This window comes from Mus musculus, chromosome 12, assembly GCF_000001635.26.
Source record: "Mus musculus strain C57BL/6J chromosome 12, GRCm38.p6 C57BL/6J".
Lineage (NCBI taxonomy): Eukaryota > Metazoa > Chordata > Mammalia > Rodentia > Muridae > Mus > Mus musculus.
Genome location: NC_000078.6, coordinates 17,882,997 through 17,906,158, shown reverse-complemented (window position 1 = coordinate 17,906,158; position 23,162 = coordinate 17,882,997). Strand labels below are relative to the sequence as shown.

Below are 23,162 nucleotides of genomic sequence, written 5' to 3'. Positions count from 1 at the left end.
AGAGGACTGCCTTGTCTCTCTATCCACAATGGGATAGGAAAAGGATGTACTTAAATAAATAAAAAAAATAATTAAAAAAGAAAAAATGAAGCATAATTGGATAGATTTATAGATAATATATATAGAGGATATCTATCTATCTATCTTGATTTTAAAAGGACTAAACATAAGAATACTTAGGAAGAGAGGAAGGAGAATCCTCGCTCAAAGTCTCAGAAAGTATTGACAACCAAATCGTAGAAGAAAAACTTCCTAACCTAAAGAAAACACAACAATCATCAAAACACCAAACAGAAGGGACCACAAAATAAAGTCTCTTCCCTGTGTAATAATCAAAACATACAATTCAAGGAAAGAATACTAAAAGCTGCAAAGGTAAAAAGCCAGGAAAAACATAAAGGAAGATCTATTAAGATCACAGATGTCTTCTGCTTGGAGTCTGTAGACGCCAGAAGGGTTTGCACACATGTGCCGCAGAAACAACAGATGCCTGGATTTTAGTATGTAAAAAAAGACTACACTGTAAATGGAAAAAATTAAGATAGTCCACGATAAACTCAAATTTAAACAACCTCTCTCTAAACATACTGACCAACACAAAGAGATAGAGGTAGAATCTAACCGGAGGAAGTTAAGGATACACATGAAAACACGGGTAGTAAATAATCTCTTACTGTCTACAAAAGAAGGGAAAGCACACACACAGCCCAACACCAACACCACCCACAGCTGCAACAACAACAACAAAATACAAGGAGTTAGCAATCACCATTTATTGACTCATTCAATAAAAATAAGTTTTGATTTGGGAGAAAATGTAGCTGTAAGTTGGCCCAGGACTTTGAGGTTTTTGTGTTTGAAAGCTATACAACTTTCTGTTTCAGGTTTGGTGTGGGCGGTGGGGTTTTGAAGATAACCTTCTGAGTATAGTTTTGTTTCTCTCACTGATCAGAAGTGACTTAATTCCAACAAATTCTTTTTTTTTTCCCCAGACAGGGTTTCACTGTGTAGCCCTGGCTGTCCTGGAACGCACTCTAGACTAGTCGAGCCTTGAACTCAGAAATCTGCCTGCACCTGCCTCCCGAGTGCTAGGATTGAAGGAGTGCACCACCACCACCCAGCCCAATAAATTCTTATCCTTGCATTGTCCTGGAGTGTGTGTTGTGTTGAACCTCAGTGGACCCAACAATGTAAAGGTTTACCACACTGCTGACATTCATAGCATCTGTCACCAGTACAAATAGTCTCATAAAAAGAAGAATATACATAAAAAGACGTTCAGTGAAAAAGCTTCACCATACTAAATAGATTCACAATGTTTCTACCCAGTTAAAATTCTTCCATGATGAAGATAACTACAAAATTGTGCAAAGACTTTACCATATTAAATATACTCAGAGGGTTTCTCCCTCAGCCTTTCAATGGCTAGGAACAGATCTCATGACCAAACCAACTCTCAGAAAAGCAAACATTTAAATTGGGGTTTCTCTGCAGTGTGGTTTGTCTTGTGTATGCCTAAAGAACTATGACATGCAAAGGCTTTACTACATTCATAACATTGACATGGGCTCTCACTTGTATGTGATCTTTTATGTCATCGTAGATGACCGTGACATCAAATGCATTACAACACCGATTACCTTCCTAAGGTTTCTGTCTTCTATGTGTTCTTTGAAAATAATGGAGACTATAGAGTTTTAAAAAGTCTTTACGACATTGATTGCATTCATGAGGTTTCTTTCCAGTGTGGAATCTTTTACGTTTTGAAAACGAGTGGGATATGCACAGGTTTTAGCACACGGACTACATTCATAAGGTTTCTATCTAATATGGGTTCTTCTATGATTATAGAGACAATAACTTTGAGAAAAGGCTTTATCATACTGATTTCATTTCTAAGGTTTCTCTCCATCATGGGTTCTTTTATAATATTGGAGACAATAAAGGCTTTACCACATTGATTACATTCATAGAATTTCTCTCCAGTATGTTTTTTTTTAATTTCAATTTTTTATTAGATATTTTCTTCATTTACATTTAAAATATTATCCCGAAAGCCCCCTATACACACACCCCCGCACTGCTCCCTTACCCACCCACTCCCACTTCTGGACCCTGGCATTCCCCTGAACTGGGGCTTATAAAGTTTGCAAGACCAAGGGGTCTTTCTTCCCAACGATGGCAGACTAGGCCATAATCTGCTACATATACAGCTAGAGACATGAGCCTTGGGGGTACTGGTTAGTTTATGTTGTCGTTCTGCCTGCAGGGTTGTAGACCCCTTCAGCTCCTTGGGGACTTTCTCTAGCTCCTCCATTGAGGGCTCTGTGTTCCATCCAATAGAAGACTGTGAGCATCCACATGTGTTTGCCAGGTATTGGAATAGCCTCACAAGAGACAGCTATATCAGGAAAGTATGTGTTCTTTTATGATATTGGAGACGACTGTGACCTGCAAAGGCTTTACCACATTGATTACATTCATAGGGCTTCTCTCCAGTACATTTAGTTTTCTGACGTTGCAGATGACTGTGACATGCAAAGGCTTTACCAATTACATTCTTAGGGTTTCTCTCCAGTATGTGTTCTCTTATGACATTGGAGATAACTGGGTCATGCAAAGGCTTTACCACATTGATTACATTCTTGGGTTTCTCTCCAGTATGTGTTCTTTTATGACGTTGGAGATGACTGTGTTGTGAAAAGGCTTTACCACATTGATTACATTAATAGGGCTTCTCTCCAGTATGTATTCTTTTATGATATTGGAGATGACTGTGTTGTGCAAAGGCTTTACCACATTGATTACATTCATAGGGTTTCTCTCCAGTATGTGTTCTTTTATGACACTGGAGACTACAGAGTTGTGCAAAGGCTTTACCACATTGATTACATTCATAGGGTTTCTCTCCAGTATGTGTTCTTTTATGATATTGGAGATGACTGTGTTGTGAAAAGGCTTTACCACATTGATTACATTCATAGGGTTTCTCTCCAGTATGTTTTCTTTTGTGATATTGGAGACTAATGAGTTGTGCAAAGGCTTTACCACATTGATGACATTCATAGGGTTTCTCTCCAGTATGTGTTCTTTTATGATATTGGAGACCATTGTGACTTGTAAAGGCTTTGCCACATTGATGACATTTATAGGGTTTCTCTCCAGTATGTGTTCTTTTATGACATTGGAGACCACTGAGTAGTGCAAAGGCTTTACCACATTGATTACATTCATAGGGTTTCTCTCCAGTATGTGTTCTGTTATGACATTTTAAACTACGGAGTTGTGCAAAGGCTTTACCACATTGATTACATTCATAGGGTTTCTCTCCAGTATGTGTTCTTTTATGATATTGGAGACTACAGAATTGTGCAAAGGCTTTACCACATTGATTACATTCATAGGGTTTCTCTCCAGTATGTGTTGTTTTATGATATTGGAGACCATTGTGACTTGTAAAAGCTTTACCACATTGATTACATTTATATGGTTTTTCTCCAGTACGTGTTCTTTTATATCGTTGAAGATGACTGCATTTTTTAAAGGCTTGACCACATTGAGGACATTCATAGGGTTTCTCTCCAGTATGGGTTCTTTCATGATATTGAAGATGACTGGGTGTTGGAAAGGCTTTACCACATTGGTTATGTTCATGTGTTTTCTCTCCAATTTGTCTTCTTTTATGACATTGGAGATGACTGGGACATGAAAAGGCTTTAGAACGTTCATTACATTCATAGAGTTTCTCTCCACTATGATTACTTACATACCTGCAATGAAAATTGGCACATGTGATATGTTTACTACATTAATTTCCCTGTTCAGTCATTTCATCAAGATGAATAAAGTTTACAAATTGGTCTACTGATAAATATGTACCAGATCATCTGATTGTATCACTTTTTATGTTCATGGTGTTCTCCCTCATTATGGGTTGTTTTGTATCTTTCGAGATATCTGTGATGGTTATTACATAGCTGACATTTATAACATCCTTTTTATATAAGATATTTATATGATGTACTTTATCTATATGAGGAAAATGGAACAACTCAGAGCTTTATAACACTAATTGCTTTCATAATTTTTCCTGTAGTGTGAATTATACCACATTTGACTGTGAACCAGGACAAACAAAAGAATTTCCAAATTCCTAGTACCCATAAAGATTTTCTACAGTGTGAGCTTGGAGAAGTTCCCAGTAAAATTAGAAAACCAATTAATTGCAAACTTTATCATATTCAGAATGTTTGCCAAAGGCAGAATCTGACAATTTTCTCACTTTTCTGGGATAGAAAGCGGTACATTGCTTCTTTCAATATCCCTATGCTCACATGGCTTTCATCAATTGTGACACATGATATATATATTGAAAGAAGAATAACAGATGAAAGGCTTCCACATTGCATTCACACTGTTTAACTTTTTGTTCCTCATAGACCTGTAATATATGAATTAAGGTTTCTCCTATGACAACAATCTTGACTCTCATAAACTGTACCCTAAATAAATGATCAATTTCACTATAAGAATATGAGTATCACCAACTTTCCCATGGATTATTTGCTTATTGGAAGGTTTTGCATATATATTTATCACTATTCAACGTGCAATATCTAAGTCTTCTAAGTCTATACACATTGTCAGATCAGTATAGCTCTAATAGAGGTACAAATTGAATAAAGGTATCTCTTAAGGCAATGTTCCCTTGTCTTTTTTTTTTAAAGAGCAATGCTTTGATAGATAAATCAGGTAACTACATCAAGGCAGAACATTTTTTTTAAGAATATTATAATTAGGGCTGGTGAGATGGCTCAGTGGTTAAGAGTGCAGATTGCTCTTCCAAAGGTCCTGAGTTCAAATCCCAGCAACCACATGGTGGCTCACAACCATCTGTATCGAAATCTGATGCCCTCTTCTGGAGTATCTGAGGACAGGTACAGTGTACTTACATATAATAAATAAATAAATCTTAAAAACAAAAAAGAATATTGTAATTATAGTTACACTTGAAGTATTGACATTTTACACTATTGCTTTCTTTAGAGTTTCCATAACATAGTAAAATTTCTTCAGAGCCATAATTGCATCAGCTTGTACATGAAAATTACCTTTCATTTCTTCTTGAACTATGACAACGTCCTTCAATATGATGGTTTTTCCAAGTGTAGCCTAAAAGACAGTACCAGAAAAATGAATGATACAGTATTGGAAATAAGGCAAAATTCAAGGTACTATGAATTTTCACATTACTGGACACTATTTATTCAGCTCAGTCTTCCTTGTTCTCAATTGATATAACAGAGCATCATCACTAACCAAGAGACATGTCTTCCCCCTATTTTGAAAAGCAAAAGAAAATTCAGTCATACCTATAACAGTGAGGTTCCAGTAGGTCTCCAGCATCACATCTTTGTAGAGACTCTTCTGGGAAGGATCCAGCAAATTCCACTCTTCCCCAGTGAAGTTCACATGCACATCATCATAAGTCACTGCATCCTAAAATATCCCATACATGTGTACATCACAAAGCATGGTACTGACATCACTGTAAAGTAAACGTACACTTCCTTGACCATATATTCATGTAATTCTGGTGCTTCCTCAACTGACTTCTGGACAGAGACGTCATAATATAAGTACCATAACATTTTAAAGGAAATTGAGTTGAAGGTTCACCTGTGTTGCTTATGAACATTTTAAATAAATAGGGTAAAGACTTTCGAGAGGAATTACAATTGAGAGGGAGATGTAGGGTGAAACAGATCAACAGTACTGAGGACACATCCTAGAAATTGTATGACAAATCACCAACTAGAAAAATCATGGACAAGCAGGGTGTATTTGTTCATGTCTTTAATCCCAGAGTCACGGGCAGGTATACGTCATTGAGCTGGATCTTAGTCTGTTCTATGTAACACATTCCAGGACAGCAGAGGTTACATATTAAGACCCTTACTCCACTGCAAAAATCAACCAGGGAGACAAAAATGATAGAAAGAACTCAGTTGTATACTACAGTTCCTACAAAGAAGTATACATTCCCTGCACTTCTGTACTCATCTAGCAGAAACAGGAAGTGTACCAGTTTAAACTGCAACATTAGTAAAACTTTACTGGCTATCAAGGCACATTTAGTGGACCAATGGACAGATGAAAATATTAGTAATATAAGTGTTGAACATAAAAAGCAACATAAGGCAGGAGAGAATGATAACTCAGCCATGGAAAGCTCTTGCTGGTCTTCCAGATAACAGTGGTCAATACTAGCATTCACGTGACCCATGGCTTTATGAACAGGAGTTCTGAGTCCACCCTCCAACAACACTAATGATGAGGCACACATGATATTCATATTCACACACACAGGCAAAACACTCCTATTTATTTAAAAATTTCAAAACAAACACAAGAGTTTGGGGAAACATCAACACCCAGAATCCAATGACTCTGAAGCCTCAGGCAGTATTGATGTCATGAGCATATGCCATTCTAAAAAATAGACTACAACCTATGTTCCCTGGGGTTAGACAGGGGGCCCCAATTCCGCTCAAAGGAGAAACAGAGGAGATTGGGAGGAGGGAGTCTGTGAGGGCAGGGACATAGAGGAGGGACAGTGATCAGGGTGATAATGAATATCTAAATTATAAGATAAACAAAAAAAAAAAGGAAAGAAAGAAAAAGGAAATTTTGAGTGTATATACACTTTCATCTTCCCCAAGATGAATCTAGAAAGGCTCCTGCACTGTTCAAGGGTCTAAAGTCTCTGCTGACACTCAAGATAATATCTTGACAGCCACATCTTGCAAAATCAGAAAGCAAGGTATATCTTTCAAACATAAAATGGCACTGAATACCCCTTCCCATTCCAATCGATAGGAATGTGCACACAGGGAGAGAAGATTGGACAAAGGCAAGAAAAACAGCAGGGCAAACACCAAATCCTATAGCTTTGTCTCTAACACATTGGACTTCAATTCCTAAAGGCATAGATGGTGCTCTTCCTGTAACTTCTCATACATCTCTCAGTTTGGGTACTTCATCTCCCTGTAAGCATCTCTCCATGGCAGATTTCTCAATGTGTTAGTTTTCTCCACAACCTGTGGTCACAAAATGCAACTCAAGCATCAACCTCACCACTTAAATGCAAGGATCTCTCACAGAGTCTTCCCTGGGATCCTGACTTTGTCAAAAGATGGCTGGAGTGGTGCTAAACTGAAACCATAGAGAAAGAATCTGTGACCATGCTATTTTCATCTTTCAGTTTCCAAAAGCGGCACGATATGGATGATCCTGTAAAGTCTGACTTCTAAATTAACGGACCCTGCCTCGCTTGGACCACATTTGTAACAAGTTTTGTTTAAGGTTCCATCCTGGGATGAGGAAACACTTTGAATACTCCTTCCATTAATTTAAAACACAGCAAGCAGGAGGAAGTGCTACAATTAGGGTACCTTCATAGGCATATACCCACAAGGGCATTTGCTCCATTAAGTTCATAGCCACTTTATTTATAACAGTTAGAAACAGGAAAGAACGCAGATGTTCCTCAACTGAAATGTGGACACAAAAACCATGTTTCATTTACAAAACAGGGTGCTATTCAGGTATAAAAAACAAGGACATTATGAATTTTGCTGAGAAATGGGTACAACTAGAAACTAATATCTGGAATGAGGTAACTCAGGCCCAAAAGGACATGCATGTACATACTCACTTACAAGTGAATAATAACCACAAGTACAGGATATCCACACTGCACTTCATAGACCGAAAGACAATAAACAAGAAAAGGCACAATGAGCATGGTTGAATCTCACTCAGAAGGGGGTATGAAAGAGACAGAAGAGGCAGGTAGAAAGGAGAAAACTGGATGGGACGGGTAGTCCAGAAAGAAGAAGGGGAGTGTTAGGAATAGGTGTGAAAAGAGTGAAAGGAAGGCCTGAGAGCCAGGAAAATGAAATTAGCAGATGCTGAGAGGGAGCGGGGTTAGTGTGGGGGCATCAGTAGAAAGTGCCTGAGACTATGAATAGGAGGGCACAAATGCAGCTAGGGAAGTGATCTTAGCTGATATAGATAGCATTGAGTTATGGACCATGAACAGGTGACATCTTGTAGTCAGGCAGAACCACTAGTGAAGTGTTCAGTACACCAAGAAAACCAAAAAACATTCCTCCCAAAATTTGTTCTGTCTGCAAGTAAGGCAGGCACAAAGTTGAAACAGAGACTGAGGGAATGGCCAAACTATACCCTGACCAACTGGTAACCCATCCTATGGGCAAGCACTAAGGCTGGCATTACTGAGGATAATTTGTTATACTTGCAGATAGTAGCTTAGCATCATTGTCCTCTGAGCGTCTCCATCCAGCATCTGACTGAAAAATATGCAGAGCCCCACACCCTAACATTGGACAGGGCTCTTTTAAAAGAGTTGGGGAAAGAATTGACAGCCTCTGAAGGAATAGGAAGGCCATGAGAAGACCCTCAGAGTCAACTAACCCGGAACCTAGGAGACTCTCAAAGATGGAGCCACCAACCAAAGAGCACACACAGGCTGGGATGGAGGCCCCTACCATATATGTAGTGGATGTGCTGCTCAGTCTTCATGGGGTCCCCAACATCCAGAGCAGGGCATGTCCCTTAAGCTGTTCCAGTCTGTGCAAACTGTTTCCATAACTGGGCTGCCTTGTCTGACCTCAGTGGGAAAGGATGTGTCTAACCCTGCAGAGACTTGATATGCCATAGTTGGGGGATACTCAAGTGGTTCCCACCCTCCCTGGGGAGATAAAAGGGAGTCAGTGATGAGGGACTGTGGAAGGTGGAATGGGTGGGTGTACCGATTAGAATGTAACTTGAATAAAGAAATTGGAAGATTGAACAATCGAATAAAAATATATAAATCAGGCAATAATTTTTACTCAATGCTCAATATCTCAGGGCATAAGCCAAGTACAAAAGATTTTTTTTTTTTTTTGGCCAAAATATCACACAAATGACCTCTTCCTAAAGTTGTCAGTTGACTTTCCACTGAAATAGTATGACCTCAACTTCATGTGGCTGCATTACTGTCAAGACTCCAATCTTCCTAACCCTATGGGAACAACCAATTAAGCTCCATGTACAGCTTTCTATGACTTTTGGGATCTCAATTTCTGATATTTTCCATATTCCTTCAAAAGAGACCAGAGATTCTGTCCAGCAGCAAAATCAACTTTTGAAACAATTGCTGTTGTTGATGTTGTTTTTCTACCTTGCAACTCTGCTGCTGTGATGGTTTCCTCTGAGCAGAAGCATCTCAGGTAATAAATGTTTGTTTTACACAGTTCTGTCAGATCACAGCCCACCACACTGGGAGCTCAGACTAGAAACTGAAGGTAGAAAATGAAGGCAAAAACATTTGACAAACACTACTTCCTGCCTTGCTTTCTTGCTTGGTCACTCTCTCATGCTCTGTAGCCTCCCTCAGCCTTGGAGCAGGCTGATCCAGACTTTGACCTTGCTGCCACTAAGAAGGAGATTACCAAGTGTCTTAGTCAGGGTTTCTATTCCTAAACAAACACCATGACAAAGAAGCAAGTTGGGGAGGAAAGGGTTTATTCAACTTACACTTCCATACTGCTGTTCATCACCAAGGAAGTCAGGACTGGAACTCAAGCAGGTCAGAAAGCAGGAGCTGATGCAGAGGCCATGGAGGGATGTTACTTACTGGCTTGCCTCCCCTGGCTTGCTCAGCCTGCTTTCTTATAGAACCAAGACTACCAGCCCAGAGATGGTCCCACCCGCAAGGGGCCTTACCCCCTTGATCACTAATGGAGAAAATGCCTTAAAGTTGGATCTCATGGAGGCATTTCTTCAACTGAAGCTCCTTTCTCTGTGATAACTTCAGTTGTGTCAAGTTGACACATAAAACCAGCCAGTACACCTAGGGTAGAGCCTTCTGACCTTGATGGCCCTATTTGTCTTCTCCAAGACACTGCTTCCTGCTGAAAGGTCCTTGAGAGGTTCTGGAGACAAGCCCTGTAGATCGCCTATGGGCTGGCTCCCGGCACCAAGAATGGGCTGTTGGGGGATGGGCCTACCCTCTTTATAAGCAGAGACTCTCAGTAAACTTCAGGGGCTTTGAACAGAAAGTTTGTCTTGGCCTTGTTCTTTTGTTGCCCTCTGATCTCTTTCAGCCCCAGCCTGCCTTTCTGGGGAACCCAGTTCACATGGCCACAGGTGGCTACAATGCTCACCTAGCTCTCTCATCCAACCCACGACCACTTGCTTCCCTATATTGCCACCCTTCCTGGGAGAGTCTTCCTATATCAATTATCAACACTATCTCTCAGAGACATAGAAACCAGCCATTCTCATGAGGGCACACCTGCAACTGAGGCTCCTTCAGATGACCGTAGTCTGAAATGTTGAGTTAAAACAACTATGACACAGAGACAATAATAAATGAGAAAGTTGTAAAATTCCAAAACCAACGATCTAACCAAATCAATTACAGGACCCCTGCCACCACATCAGGGAGTTGGAGTAGTGTCTGAGCCAGGATAAAATGGGAAGGGGTCCTGGCTCAGAGCATGGAAGGATACAGTAGAATAGGGAGAAGAGAGGCTGCACTGCCCTGTGGTGAGGTGTCCTTAACCCTGGATTCCCAGGCCAGGGAGACCAAAGAGGTGGCCAAACAGCTGGAAGGTGAATAGAGGAGTAGATTGCCCCACAGACCTGGAAATAAGACTGCTGGTCTAAGGAAGATATACTAACTTTGCTGGAAGGGATGAAAAACAGCCTGCCATATACTGACAGCTCCAAGTTCAAAACTACAGAGTCACATATAGACTGAGAACAGGGTTGTTTAGAAGGGGGCAAAATGAGGTCTTTGTCGTTTCCACCGTTTTGCAGTCTGATTTTGCCCTGAATGCGGTCATAAAGAGCTCTCTATCAGGGACAATTTAATGGGTACAGGTCCTCTTGATAAGAAGGACTTAACCCAAGGTGGAGGGTGAGTAACTATATCAATTGGGGTCTCACTTCCTCTCTCAGTCACAGAATACTAAAATGCCACACACATAATAGAGGGCCACAAGGGGGCTGGGAAGGCTACCCAGCAGATTCCTCCACTTGCATAGAGGAGAAAATGAAGACCGGATGGCAGCTATGAGCCATGGAGCAGGGTTCCAAGACTGCTCTAACTTCCCAGAAATTAAGACCAGGGGCACACGACCCCTGTTCCAGGCTCTGGAACATCTTCCTAGCCCTTTCTTGCCATGACTCTCCAGCATTTCCACTTCACTGTAGTTCCACATTTGCTTTGTTCATCTCCCTCCGCGAGTACTCAAGAAAAAAAAAAAAAAAAAAAAAACAAGTTACAAAAACACATTTCTGACAGACAGGTCACTGACACAAAGAACAGCAGTGACACATCCTAACAGCGGTCTTTCAAACCTTCAGATGGGAGTCCTGAGGGTCTTGGGGTTCCAGTCAAAGCATCAAGGTTTTATGCCCAACTCACAGAAACTGCAATTACCAGCACAGAGCCTATTGCAATGCAAACACACAGAGGTCTTTTTATGAGCTCAGTAACAAGGACTCTCAGCAGTCAAACTCCCATTAGGTACAAACTGAGAGATCAAGTCTAGAGGTTTTGTGAATTTATTGTAGTTACACCAAGATTGGGGGGTTTACAAAAATAGAGAGCTGCTATAGCTGGTGCTCCATGTATATAAAGCACACCTGACAACAGACACAGGGGATGGAGGCAGGAAATGACATAAGCTGTTGCTAAGTCCCAAAGAGCAGGACATGAAATTAGCTTGCATACAAATCAGCACTGTAATATTTTTAAAACTGTATGTCTGGAATAATGTGCAGGACCAAGCAGGAGGGGGGGGGGGCAAAAAAAAATCTGACAACTAATTTGGGTAAGCTGTTTTTGTTTTTGTTTTCTATAAGAGGTCTTAATTATCTCTATGTAGCTTAACCCTGCTGATGTACCTTAACTGGCTGTTGATTAGGGGATTTTGTCATGGGATTTTTTGCTGGAATGTACAAATGTACATTCTCAAAAAGCAAACTGTTTGGGCTTTACAAGCTTCATCTCTGTTCCTGAGCCCCTGATTATCAACAGAAACTCCTGGTTAACCACAACCATGCCTGTCTGCAGACTAGACTTTGTCCAAAGACCTACCTCACTATCTGTTACTGCAGACCCTAATATCAGCTGCCCTTAACACTGGAAAAGAGTAGCAGTGGAAATTTCCTCTCCTCCTGGGCAAGCCTCCTATAAACACCATAGACAATCCCCACCTGCCCATCCATTCCTGCCTCATCCCTGTGTCTCAGCCCCCACTTGGGCAGATACTCCCTGTTCAACCACATTCCATGCCTGAAAGGACACAAGGTAAGCTTCCATACATCAACTTCATGATTGATTTCTTACCCCAGATTCAATTTTCCCAGTTGTTCCAACATTGTATTAAACACCATGGGCTGCTTGACCTCTCTCCTGACTATGTCTCCTTATGGATTACTAAGATCTTCTGTTCCTGCCTGTCGCTTCTCCCAGATTTTAATATCACAAAGCATCCCCTGTTGACCATACCCACCAAATAGGTCAGTAAAATAGGAAACTGTCTGTCAGTGAACACTCTCTTCAAATCCATGCATCAAACAGTAACCCAGAAAATTCCCACCCAAAAAGACAAACCCAGAGGCCAGTACCTAGGTTAATAATCACCCAAACAGGGATGGCTACACACCAGCATAGCAACATAGAGAGTAACAGCCAGGAACAATTGCAACCAAGAAATCCAAGCTCTCCCATCACAGCAGGTCTGAGAAATTAAAGCATGCAACAGATAAAGTGCAAAAGAGGTTGTTTGGGGGAAGGGAGAGGAGTGAGAACCTGGGGAAGGGATAGAAGGACACAAGAGGACCTGCAGACAGGCACACAGACAGGGAGGAGAAAGAGAGCCATGAGGGGAGAAATGACAGAGAGTGTGCATGTGCAGAGAACAGAGACAGGGAACAAAAATAGAGAGCTGTTATAGCTGGTGGTCCATGTATATAAAGCACGCTTGACAACAGACACAGGGGATGGAGGCAGGAAATGACATAAGCAGTTGCTAAGTCCCTAAGAGCAGGACATGAGATTTCCTGTACACTGACAACTACAGAGGCAAGGTTCACCCGCAGAACAGGAAAGGAAGACAGAATCTCAGGGATTCAAGTGGAAGAGAAAAAATTGATTATCTCAGTCAAAAAAATGTGGATTCTAAAAGTCTTGTGGCAATAAACAACTGGGACTTCAGCAAAATATGTGAAGGTGAAAATTACAAACGATTGAAATAGAAGAATATCCTCTCAGAGGTCTATCATTTTTCAATAAAACCACAAAAAAATTCTGAAATTATTAATGTCCCTTTGTCAAATAATAATCAACTCACTAAACATATGATGCAAAAAATATGAAAAAACTGCAACAGAACAAAAATTAACAAAACCTAAACAACCAAAACAAAAACAAGTATAATGTATGAAATCAGACCTATTAGATTTTTACCTGTCTTCTTAGTGTATACTAAAGGACAAAGGGTTTTGGACATGTGTGCTACAGACTCAAAGAAAACACCCTTGTTTTCACAAGCCAGCCTAACTAAGGTCCAAACAATTTGGGCAATGATTGGGAAGTTATTCAGAGGTCACCCCCGATGGAGCAAGTGAGGAGCAATAGGAGAGACCTCACAGGTGCTCACATATGGCTTATACTTCCCATCCAGCCCCAGAGAGGACTCACCACCCCAACTTCCACTGCTCAGCACCCTGCCCCTACCCTCTGTGGGCAGTAACCCTGTGCTCACCATGTCTCGAACTCAGAGCTTCCCTGAGGTCCTCTCACAGCACCCAACAGCAGAGCTCAGAGCAGGACACAGAGAACCATTCAAGCCTGCACAGCCACAGTGAACTTGGGGGAAGGCACCCGTAAGATCCCGCCTCCTTGTCTGACTAGCAGGTAGGACTGGAGACCTTGATTGGCCAGTGGGTCTCACCTTTCCTCAAGGTTAAAGTGTACTTCCTGTCCAGAGCCAGACCTTTTCCAGATCTCAGGTGTGGTTTGCACTACATTAGCATTTGAACTACATTAGCATTTGAGCCTGTCCTCCAAGAGGACACTCACCCCTCCCAGCCCTGGGGGAGAACTCACCTTTCAGGTGGGGTATTGGGCTAAGCATAGACAGGTTGAGCTGAGGTCTGAACCCGAAAGGTTGATAATTCACCTATGTGACAAGGAAGGCATTCATTCTCTCATGCTCAAGAAACTCGGGCCCCTGCTTAAGTTACTGCCCCGCCCCTCCCCCCAGTCACCACCAGAGAAGCATGGCTAAAAGTAGGCAAGGTCCCAAGCTTCTGACCTTCAGGCTAAATTCCTCCCCAGTTATCTAACAACAGTAAAGACCATAAAGAGGGCTGTTATCTCTCCTCTCCTCTCCTCTCCTCTCCTCTCCTCTCCTCTCCTCTCCTCTCCTCTCCTCTCCTGTCCTCTCTCCCTCTTACTCTCTTTCTATCTAGCCTTCCCCCTTCTAGCCTTCTAAAGGGAACTCTCTCTCTTCTACCTTCTCTCTTTCTCCCTGCCTTTCTATAATAAAGCTCTAAAACCATAGAACATCTCTGCTCATCAAGGCCCACTGCGCTTGGAGGAAGGGATAGGCTTTCTCCTAATGAGCCTTTTCTACTCTCCAGATGGAAGGCCTTCATGTGCTCCAGTCCAGATCCACTGTGCTCAATCTCACTGGTGTGGGAACCTCTCATCCCTCATCCCTCTCTCCCATAACCCCAGGAAAAGTAGCGCCAGGGCTCCCAAATTGGGCTGCCCCTTGTTCACACCCAAAGCGTGGGTCAAAGGCTTGGATGCCCACCCAAGGCTGAGCAGAGAGTGTATGGCAGCTCTCCCACGTCTGCCTGTCTAGAGCATAGGTGGAACTCTAGCAGGGTGTGGGCCTTCCCCCCCTTTCCTTTCTCCCACAGGGCCCCGTTTTAGTTCCCAACACATTCCAGCTCAGGCTAGTCAGCTGCCTGCTCCTGCCCTCTGTGAGCAATGATCCTGCATTACCAGGACCTGACTTCAGACCTTGCCTGAGCTTGCCTCACATCACTTGCCTTCTTCTTCCTGAAATCCAGGGGAAGAGCTTGCATAGCCCATTACCCATGGTGCAGTGGGGTTATCAATCTGAGTGGGAGGGAGCCCAGGCAATGAACATTAAAGAGGGTTTTAAAAAACAAGAGTTTTGTTTGTGGCTCAGTGCTGGGCTCAGGGAGACTGCAGCTCCCTTTCACCAGATGATACCAAACAACCCTGGGAGGAAAGCCAGAAATGTAAGGGAAACACTGTTGAGCCCTCTTGGTAGCCAGCACATCGCCATCAGTGGCAAAGTAGAGAAAAGCCACAGTTGTATTAGGACAGGTTCTCTAGGTAAACATATCTCAAATCAGAATGAATTTCTCTACGGATATAGAAAGGAAATTTAATAGATTGTCTCTCTAATGTCTAATATAGAAAGGCTCTCGGCCAAGGGAACTTAGAAAATTCAAGGACGGGTTATCTCATGTTGCAGGTTATTACAGCTGATATTCACTATGTACCAGAATTCTGAAGAAATAAGTACTTTCCAATGCCAATTTTAAAAATCAAACAAGCAAATCGCCTTTTCTAAAATACAAAAATAGGGCAAGTATAAAAAATGAAAGAATAACCCTGTTCATTGTCTTTTATGTATGTGGGATGCCAAAAGAATCTATTGCCTAGATTGAAGGTGGATCTGATGATCCAAAAGATCAAGATTAAGAAATGGTTTCTCACCTCAAAAGGTATAATGAACACATTTCCCCCACAGTAAGCAGGGTTAGACTTAGGGTTAGGCTATTAGAGGGTTACGGTTAGGATTAGGGTTCTTAGTGTTAGGGTTGTTAGAGGCAAGGCAATGGTCAGGAAGCAGGGGTGAGCTGGACTGGAAGGTTTATTATTTATTTGTCATTAATTTATTCTTTGACAATTTCATATGTGCACACAGTATATCTTGATTGTTTCTATCTCTCATTCCTACCTCTACCTACATCCTCTGACACTTCCACCTTCATGTCTTCATTGTCTTTTTCCTCCTAGTTTCCCCATATTTCCTCCCCCTCCATGTCCCCTCCCCCTCCTCCTCTTCTTCTTCCTCTTCTTCTCTTCCTCCTCCTCGTCCTCCTCTTTCTCCTCCTCTCCTTCTTCATCACCATCATTACTAAGGTCACTTAGTGCTGCCTGATGGAATATTACTCAATATCTGTTAGGCTGGATCTTGTGCATATAAATGGAATGGCACTGCCCAGAGTGCAATGGTCGCATTATATCCAGAAAACAAGTGTTTTACCAAATGTGTCCTCTGATGCTCTTTGTAGCCCCTCTTCTGCCATGTTCTGGTGGGCATTAGTTTTGGAGACTTTTTCTTTGATCTGAGAAGAATATATCATGATGATTAAGACAGCCCTAGGTGGAAGGTCTGTCCCTAACAGTTACCTTAATTGACATGGTTTAGCTTGTGCCCCTCTAAGCAGCAGCAGCCACCAAGCACAGATCTCCTGGCCTGGAGGACACACCCTGAGTCCATTCACTATGAGGCCTTTATGTACACAACCCAGATGGTTTTCTGGAACCCACAGCCCTAAGGGACCAGGTGTATTATTAGACAACTCACTCTGTGGCAGTGAAGGCCTCTCAGTAAACGCCTCTAGAGGCTACAGAGGCAGCTCAGTTGGTAGAATGTTTGCCTGGCATTCAAGAGGCCCAAGGTTTGATCCCTGGCACCACATAAAACAAACATGATAACACATAGTGTAATTGCAGCCTTCAAAGGTGGAGGCAGAGGCAGGAGGATCTGAAATCCAAAGTCATATTTGGTACATAGAGTTCAAGGCAACCCTGAAGCCCTACCTAAAAAGTAAAACAAGAAAAGAAAAGCCTCTAAAAAAGGGCCTCTAATGCTACCTGTCTCCCCAGGGGTTAGCACTTGATATCTCTGGAGTTGTCAGTCTTGGCTCCTCTAAGTTGACAACAATGGAAGCTGGCCTGCAGAGACTCAATGGACACCAGCTTGCACTGAGGAAACCAACCTCTGTACAGTGAAAGGATATTGAAGAACCAACCAGAGTGGTCAGAACTCCTGTTTTGTAAACTGCTGAAACCCAGAGTCACATGACTCCATTGTGTCTAGATGACCTCTCTCAAAAAGGAATAATCTTAAATAAGCCCATTTAATGCTTTCTTACTCTACAATTACTTTTCTTTATTTTTTGAAATTGTAATATAATCTTATTGTTTCTATTCTCCAAACCAGCCCACATCTCCCTGCTTGCTCTCCTTCAAGTTCATAACCTCTCTTTTCATTTGTTATTTTATACATATATGTATATTCCCTAAACATATAAACACAGCCTGCACAATCTGCGTAATATTATTTATATGTCTGGATTCGGTGCTGACCATTTGGTATTAGGCAACCAACTGGCAAAAGCACATTTTCTTAACATAGAATTAAAGCTCATAAAAATGCTAGTTATAGCCCGGCGTGGTGGTGCACATCTTTAATACCAGCACTCAGGAGGCAGAGGCAGGCAGATCTCTGGGTTTGAGGCCAGCCTGGTCTACTAAGTGAGTTCCAGGACACCCAGGGCTATACAGAGAAACCCTGTCTCAAAAAACAAAACAAACAAACAAACAAACCAAAACCTAAACTAACCAAACAAACAAACAAACAAAGACTGCTTTCAATACAAGTCCTCCAGCCAGCCAATCTTCACAGTAGACCTGCCTTCTACCACTAAGGCATGCTGGACAGTGCCATCCTTGGGGATGATAGGAGACCCTTGCTTCAAGAATCAGGGAATGACACCCAGTTCAAAGGACACTTCTGCACTGCCACCACCGCAGCACCCAAATGAACCCCTACTCCTTTGCGGGTCGCCCCACTTTTCTCCTAGGCCTAGGAACAAGCAACGAAATGTCTTTAAACTGTGAAGCAGTGGCTGGAGAAATGATTTATTGTAAGAGAACTTCCTGCTCTTCTAGAGGTTCCAAGTTTCATTCCCAGCACCCACAACCAAGCAATTCACAGCTGCCTACAACTCCGGCTGCATGAGCTCTGAGGGCATCTGCACTCCGAGTGTCACACACAGATACAAATCAATAAAAAGTAAATCCTAAAGAGGAAATCAGACTATGGGAGTCTGAGCCCCAAACCCTCTAACAGCTTTGCGCCACTTCACAGCCAAAGTGCAAATTCTCTCCCCAAGGTAAAGCCCAGTGCTATCTGGACCTAAGCCACCCCTCCACACAGGCCCCTCTGCTCTCCCTCACCTCTGATCACAGGCCTTCTGTCTGCCCTGATACTCACATCTCAGCCCTTTTCCAGGACTCCTCGATGCCTAGGTCTTTGCAAGCAGGCAGCCTCTACATTCCAGACTGCTCAAAGGTCACCTCTGCAGAGATGCCTGTCTTGACTTCAGTTTCCTCCCCTCCAAAACCACATCCTATCCCCAAGTTATGCATAACCTTGACTCATCACTACCTGGCACACAACATGACATAATCACCTGTCTATCAGTGATTATCAACTAGGGAGGAGCCTTTTACAAATATAAAAGCTCCAGGCCTTACCCAAATCATATGAAATCAGAATTCAGGAGAGCAGAACCAGGTTCTTCCAGTCCACAGACACCCCCTCCCCCACCAGGCAACTCTGAACACAGCCAGGACTCAGGGCAGCCTACAACAGTACTTTCAAACCCTGGTGCACACACTGCTCGTGAGAGTGCTGTTAATGCGCATTCTATTTCCACAGCTCTGCCATGGAACCTGAGGCTCTGCAAGTTGCATACCACACTGACTGGTGCTGTCAGGTGAAGCATTTTGCAGTTGCAAGGGCCTAAAACTGTGCTCATCAACAGGACTTCCTGCAAGTATGTAGAACAAAGTCCTGAATCCACATCATGCAACAGAGTGGCCACCAACCCATGTGGCCACCAAGCATCTGAGACAGAGTAATGTTAGCAAAGAGCTGACTTCATTCTTGGGGTACAATGCTGACCAAAAGCCAAAAGCGCTGTTCCCCACCATGAAAGGCCTCTGTACATTCTTGGCCTAAGGAGCCTTCTGCAGCCTGGATGGATAGGAAAATTCCACCAAAGGCCTAGTTGATCACCAGCCTAAGAGTGGATAAATATTTCCCTAAGGTAGGGACACAGATATGGAAGACTGGATTAAACCACCTTGGAGCCTCTTACACCAGGCTTCCATTCAAGGCCCTTTGATCCACATCCCAGATCACATGAAAGTGGTCCAGTCTTCCTGTTCTCTACATCATCACCATAGATGCTCTGATCACATGTAAGCAGTCCAGTCTTCCTGTTCTCTACATCATCACCATAGATGCTCTGATCACATGTAAGTGGTCCCAGTCTTCCTGTTCTCTACATCATCACCATAGATGCTCTGATCACATGTAAGTGGTCCCAGTCTTCCTGTTCTCTACATCATCATCATAGATGCTCTGATCACATGTAAGTGGTCCAGTCTTCCTGTTCTCTACATCATCACCATAGATGCTCTCGCAGACATGACCTCACTGATCTGCCTGGAGAATCGGTTTCTCCCCACGGAACCACAGATTCTTTCAAAGAGAAGAGATGTCTAATCCCTTCACCTAACACACAGCAGCAGGTCCCAAATGAACCACAGCAAGAGCTGGGATGCACAAGGAGTGGTATCATAGTAACTGCACTACTAATCATAAAAGAGAAATTGAATTCAGCTGGAGGGAAACCAATTCCACCCTAACTGATTCAAGACGTTCCAGAGACACCAATTCAGATTTCAGGGCAGCATAAAATGATCGCCTGTTAACCTACTCCCTTCCAAGGATACACTGAGAAAAAGGTAGCTACCTTCTGACCATAGATTCAAAATCTGTTAGCCTGGGATTCTGAAGGAGCTGGTTTACAAACAAGTCGTCACAAAGGACTACAACTCAGAATCAAATGCAAGGCCAGTTCCCACTGGAACTGCTAGGCAGAGCCTGGCCCCATGAACAGCATCCCCTGGGAGTCTGTACAGTCTAGATGTTCATTCTCCTTTTGCAGTTAGAAGAGCAAAGCGATTTCCAAGGTAACCAAGGACAATAGAATAAGAGACTCATGGCCATGGAAGGAAAAAGTTAAATTTTAATACTTGAGTCAATATCAACTTTATTTTTAAACTACATCAATGCCAAATAAGCAGGGTAGGAATGAATGGAGCTATGAAGAAGTCCTAACTAACAACAGGAGTGTCCCAAGAATGCACACAATGTTTCTCTATTTCCAGAGTATTTTGAAGTAACCAGAGGTTCAAATAAAATAAGATACAAAAATCAAAGCTGGGAAGAGGGTGGGGGTTGGAAGAGGGTGGGGGGTGGTGCAGCTCAGTTTTCAGATTTATGCCACAACTACTTATTTTCTCCCTTATTCCCAAAGCACAAAGCTGACACCAGTTGCGCTCTGCACTTTGCAGACTGTGCAAAGTAAGTCACCAAGAAAGTCATCACAAAGTAAAAAGTTTCAAACCAGTTACACTCTCACCTGTTACCAAGACAATAAGCTCCTTAGAGAGAATGCATGGGGGCTGGGAAGGCAGCTTAGGGGGTCAGGTGCTTGCTGCACAAGCTTGTGAACCTGCATGGGGATCCCCAGGATTCAGGGGAAGCAGAGACAGGCTGTGGGGAACTGATTCAGGAAAGCATTGCAAGTTCAGCCTCTGTCCTCCGTCAGCACAGGAGCCATCACACACACACACACTCTCACACACACACACACACACACACACACACACACACACACACACTCTCTCTCTCTCTCTCTCACAGTCACACACTCAGGCACACCTAGGGGGAAGGACAACAATTTCCATTTATATGCACACCTTCATCCATTTATCCATTTTCTTCTCCCCTGCTCCATTCTCATTCCAGGGTCTATACAGTAACTACAGTGAAATCTGGTAAAGCAGCTACCATTTACTAAGTCTACTGGGTACTGTACCAGAACCTTCAGAAATAGACATGATTATCTAGACTGTGAACTGGACTGAAAACGGTAAAAGAGTGTGTGGGTGGGGAGGGTCTCATCCCAATTTATACAACTGGAAAGTGATGGAGCCTGACTTGGAGGTGGCTGATCTAGCTATGGGCAGTTTTGAGAATACACCATCAGTAAGCATTAGATAACGCCATGCAGTTTGAGAAAGCAGCATCCAGCCAAGTTCAAACTCCACTTGCTGTGTCTATAACCTGAACTAATCTCCTAGCCTCAAATTCCTTATCTGCACATCAGGGATAGAGATTAAACACAACAGTTTGATACCTGTAATACAGGCTAGGCACTGGCTAACTACTGACATTCTAGCTACGGGTATGCAAGCCAAGAAAGCCTATTTCAGTCAGAAAATGACAATGGCTAGACATATTCTCCATTGGAAGCAAACAGGTTTGCCAAAGTTAATCAGATAAGTTTACTAATTCCATAACTCACTTAAGTAGACGACCAGGGACTTATTTTTTTAGTTGTATTTCTATGAAATTCATAACATTTTGTATGTCACAAAACCTACCCTAATGTCTCATCTCACCATAAAAAGACATTTGCTTAAAGTCCAAGTATTGTAAACATGGTGTGTTATTACACTAGACTGAGAACAACTTTTTGTTTTGGAAGTGAACATTAAATAATGTAGGAGGAGAAAGAAAGCATAATTTTAAGGAATCCACACTGAGACCTTTCACCCTTCAAATTAGATCACTCACACTATTATCTTAGAGTGGATGCTGGCTTTACTTAAAATGAGATAAGCCTGCAAAGATTTCAGGTTTTCCCTGTTTCCAACTCAAATCCATTTTCTGCTTAGGAGGTTGAGTGAAGCCAGCCTCCAATTTAACAGAATGACCAAATCCAGTCTCTCATTAATCTACCCAGTAACTGAGCTCTTGGGTAATCTCCTGCACTGCATGGAACAGCAGCTTTGGGTTCATCCAAAATAAACTAAAATTAATCAGAGAGAGGCCATGCCAACTTTAATTGCAACTCCTATTTGCCAGGCTTTCCAACATCTGCCAGTATTACTGATACCTAACTGATTCAATACAATGAGAGAAGCGTCCTAACTTTATAAACATGGGCTGTCTTTTAAGGACATCAGACACAAGTGTCCTTTCCACAGAGGGAATCTTACCTTTTTGGATGTAATTATTTTCATAAGCATTAATGATGTATTTTCAAAACACTGTGACTATCTTCCTAGTGCTTTTCAAGGGCCCTCATGGGGGAGGGGCTCTCATCCCCCTCATCCCCCACCTGCCTCATTAAAGGCATCAGTGGCACCTAAAGGCCAGGCTGAGAAAAGTGGACTAAAGCAATCTGCTCTCACTGAATTTGCTACAAAAGATTTACAAGCAGATCTTTGGGAAGACAGGAGAGAGGAAAGAAAGGGGACTAGGGTGAAGGAGAAGAACGGATACCCTAGCTCACTTCCAAGAGCAGGATGCTGAACCTAGTATTTTTCATTGAGTCTAGTCCTGACTGTGTAGGTCTACAAAGACAAATATTTTACACGAAAGAATAATAGTCTAGTCCCCCACCCCACCCCCCGCCCAGGCAAAGCCTAATAGCGAATGCTTTGTTCAAGCAAGGGGAAAGGATGTAATGACATAGCTTAATTTAGAAGCTCTCTGAACACCAACCTCTGGCACAAGTATTTTAAAATATCTACCTTGATGTTAAAATTCTGAGCAAAAGAAATGTAGTCATCGGTTCACTACTGCTACACATGTATGTCTCCTTCTCCAGCTACCTTTTGTGAGTCCAGATGGACAAACAAAGCCTACAGAGCTAAAAACACGAAACTCTAAATTCTGTTGGGGAGGTAAAGAAAATGATGTAAGTGAGGCTTCCCCAAGCTGTGGACAGCCGTGGTCTCTGGACTCACACAGCCTCTTCCAAGCCTGCTTCAATTTTCAACCCAAACTGCTTCCTTCTCGCAGTCCCTGTTCCCCAGGGTCTGGAGAGCTCACTGCTTAGCCACTCAATACAATGACTATGCAGGCCCGTTC

At 42.5% G+C, this 23,162-nt stretch overlaps 1 protein-coding gene across 16 annotated transcripts in view; it reads right to left on the bottom strand.

Annotated features, from left to right (window-relative positions):
• The window catches only part of Gm9222 (predicted gene 9222), a 58,104-nt gene that overhangs the window by 33,497 nt on the left and 1,445 nt on the right, over nucleotides 1-23,162 (bottom strand). For 7 of the 16 annotated variants that reach the window (NR_168605.1, NR_168604.1, NR_168601.1 and 4 more), the window contains exons 2-3: nucleotides 5,373-5,499; nucleotides 5,112-5,172 (exon numbers count right to left, since the gene is read on the bottom strand). The exons of 4 other annotated variants lie outside the window; for them this stretch is intronic. Coding sequence is in view for 6 of the 12 variants with exons in the window: in XM_035096946.1 (XP_034952837.1) it covers nucleotides 5,112-5,172; nucleotides 5,373-5,499 (188 nt within the window). In the remaining 6 variants the exon portion in view is untranslated. Of the gene's footprint in view, nucleotides 1-1,961; nucleotides 3,771-4,219; nucleotides 4,442-5,111; nucleotides 5,173-5,372; nucleotides 5,549-23,162 lie in introns of those variants that run through there. 5 more of the 16 variants (NR_168599.1, NM_001382838.1, NM_001382840.1 and 2 more) reach the window with 5 other exon arrangements.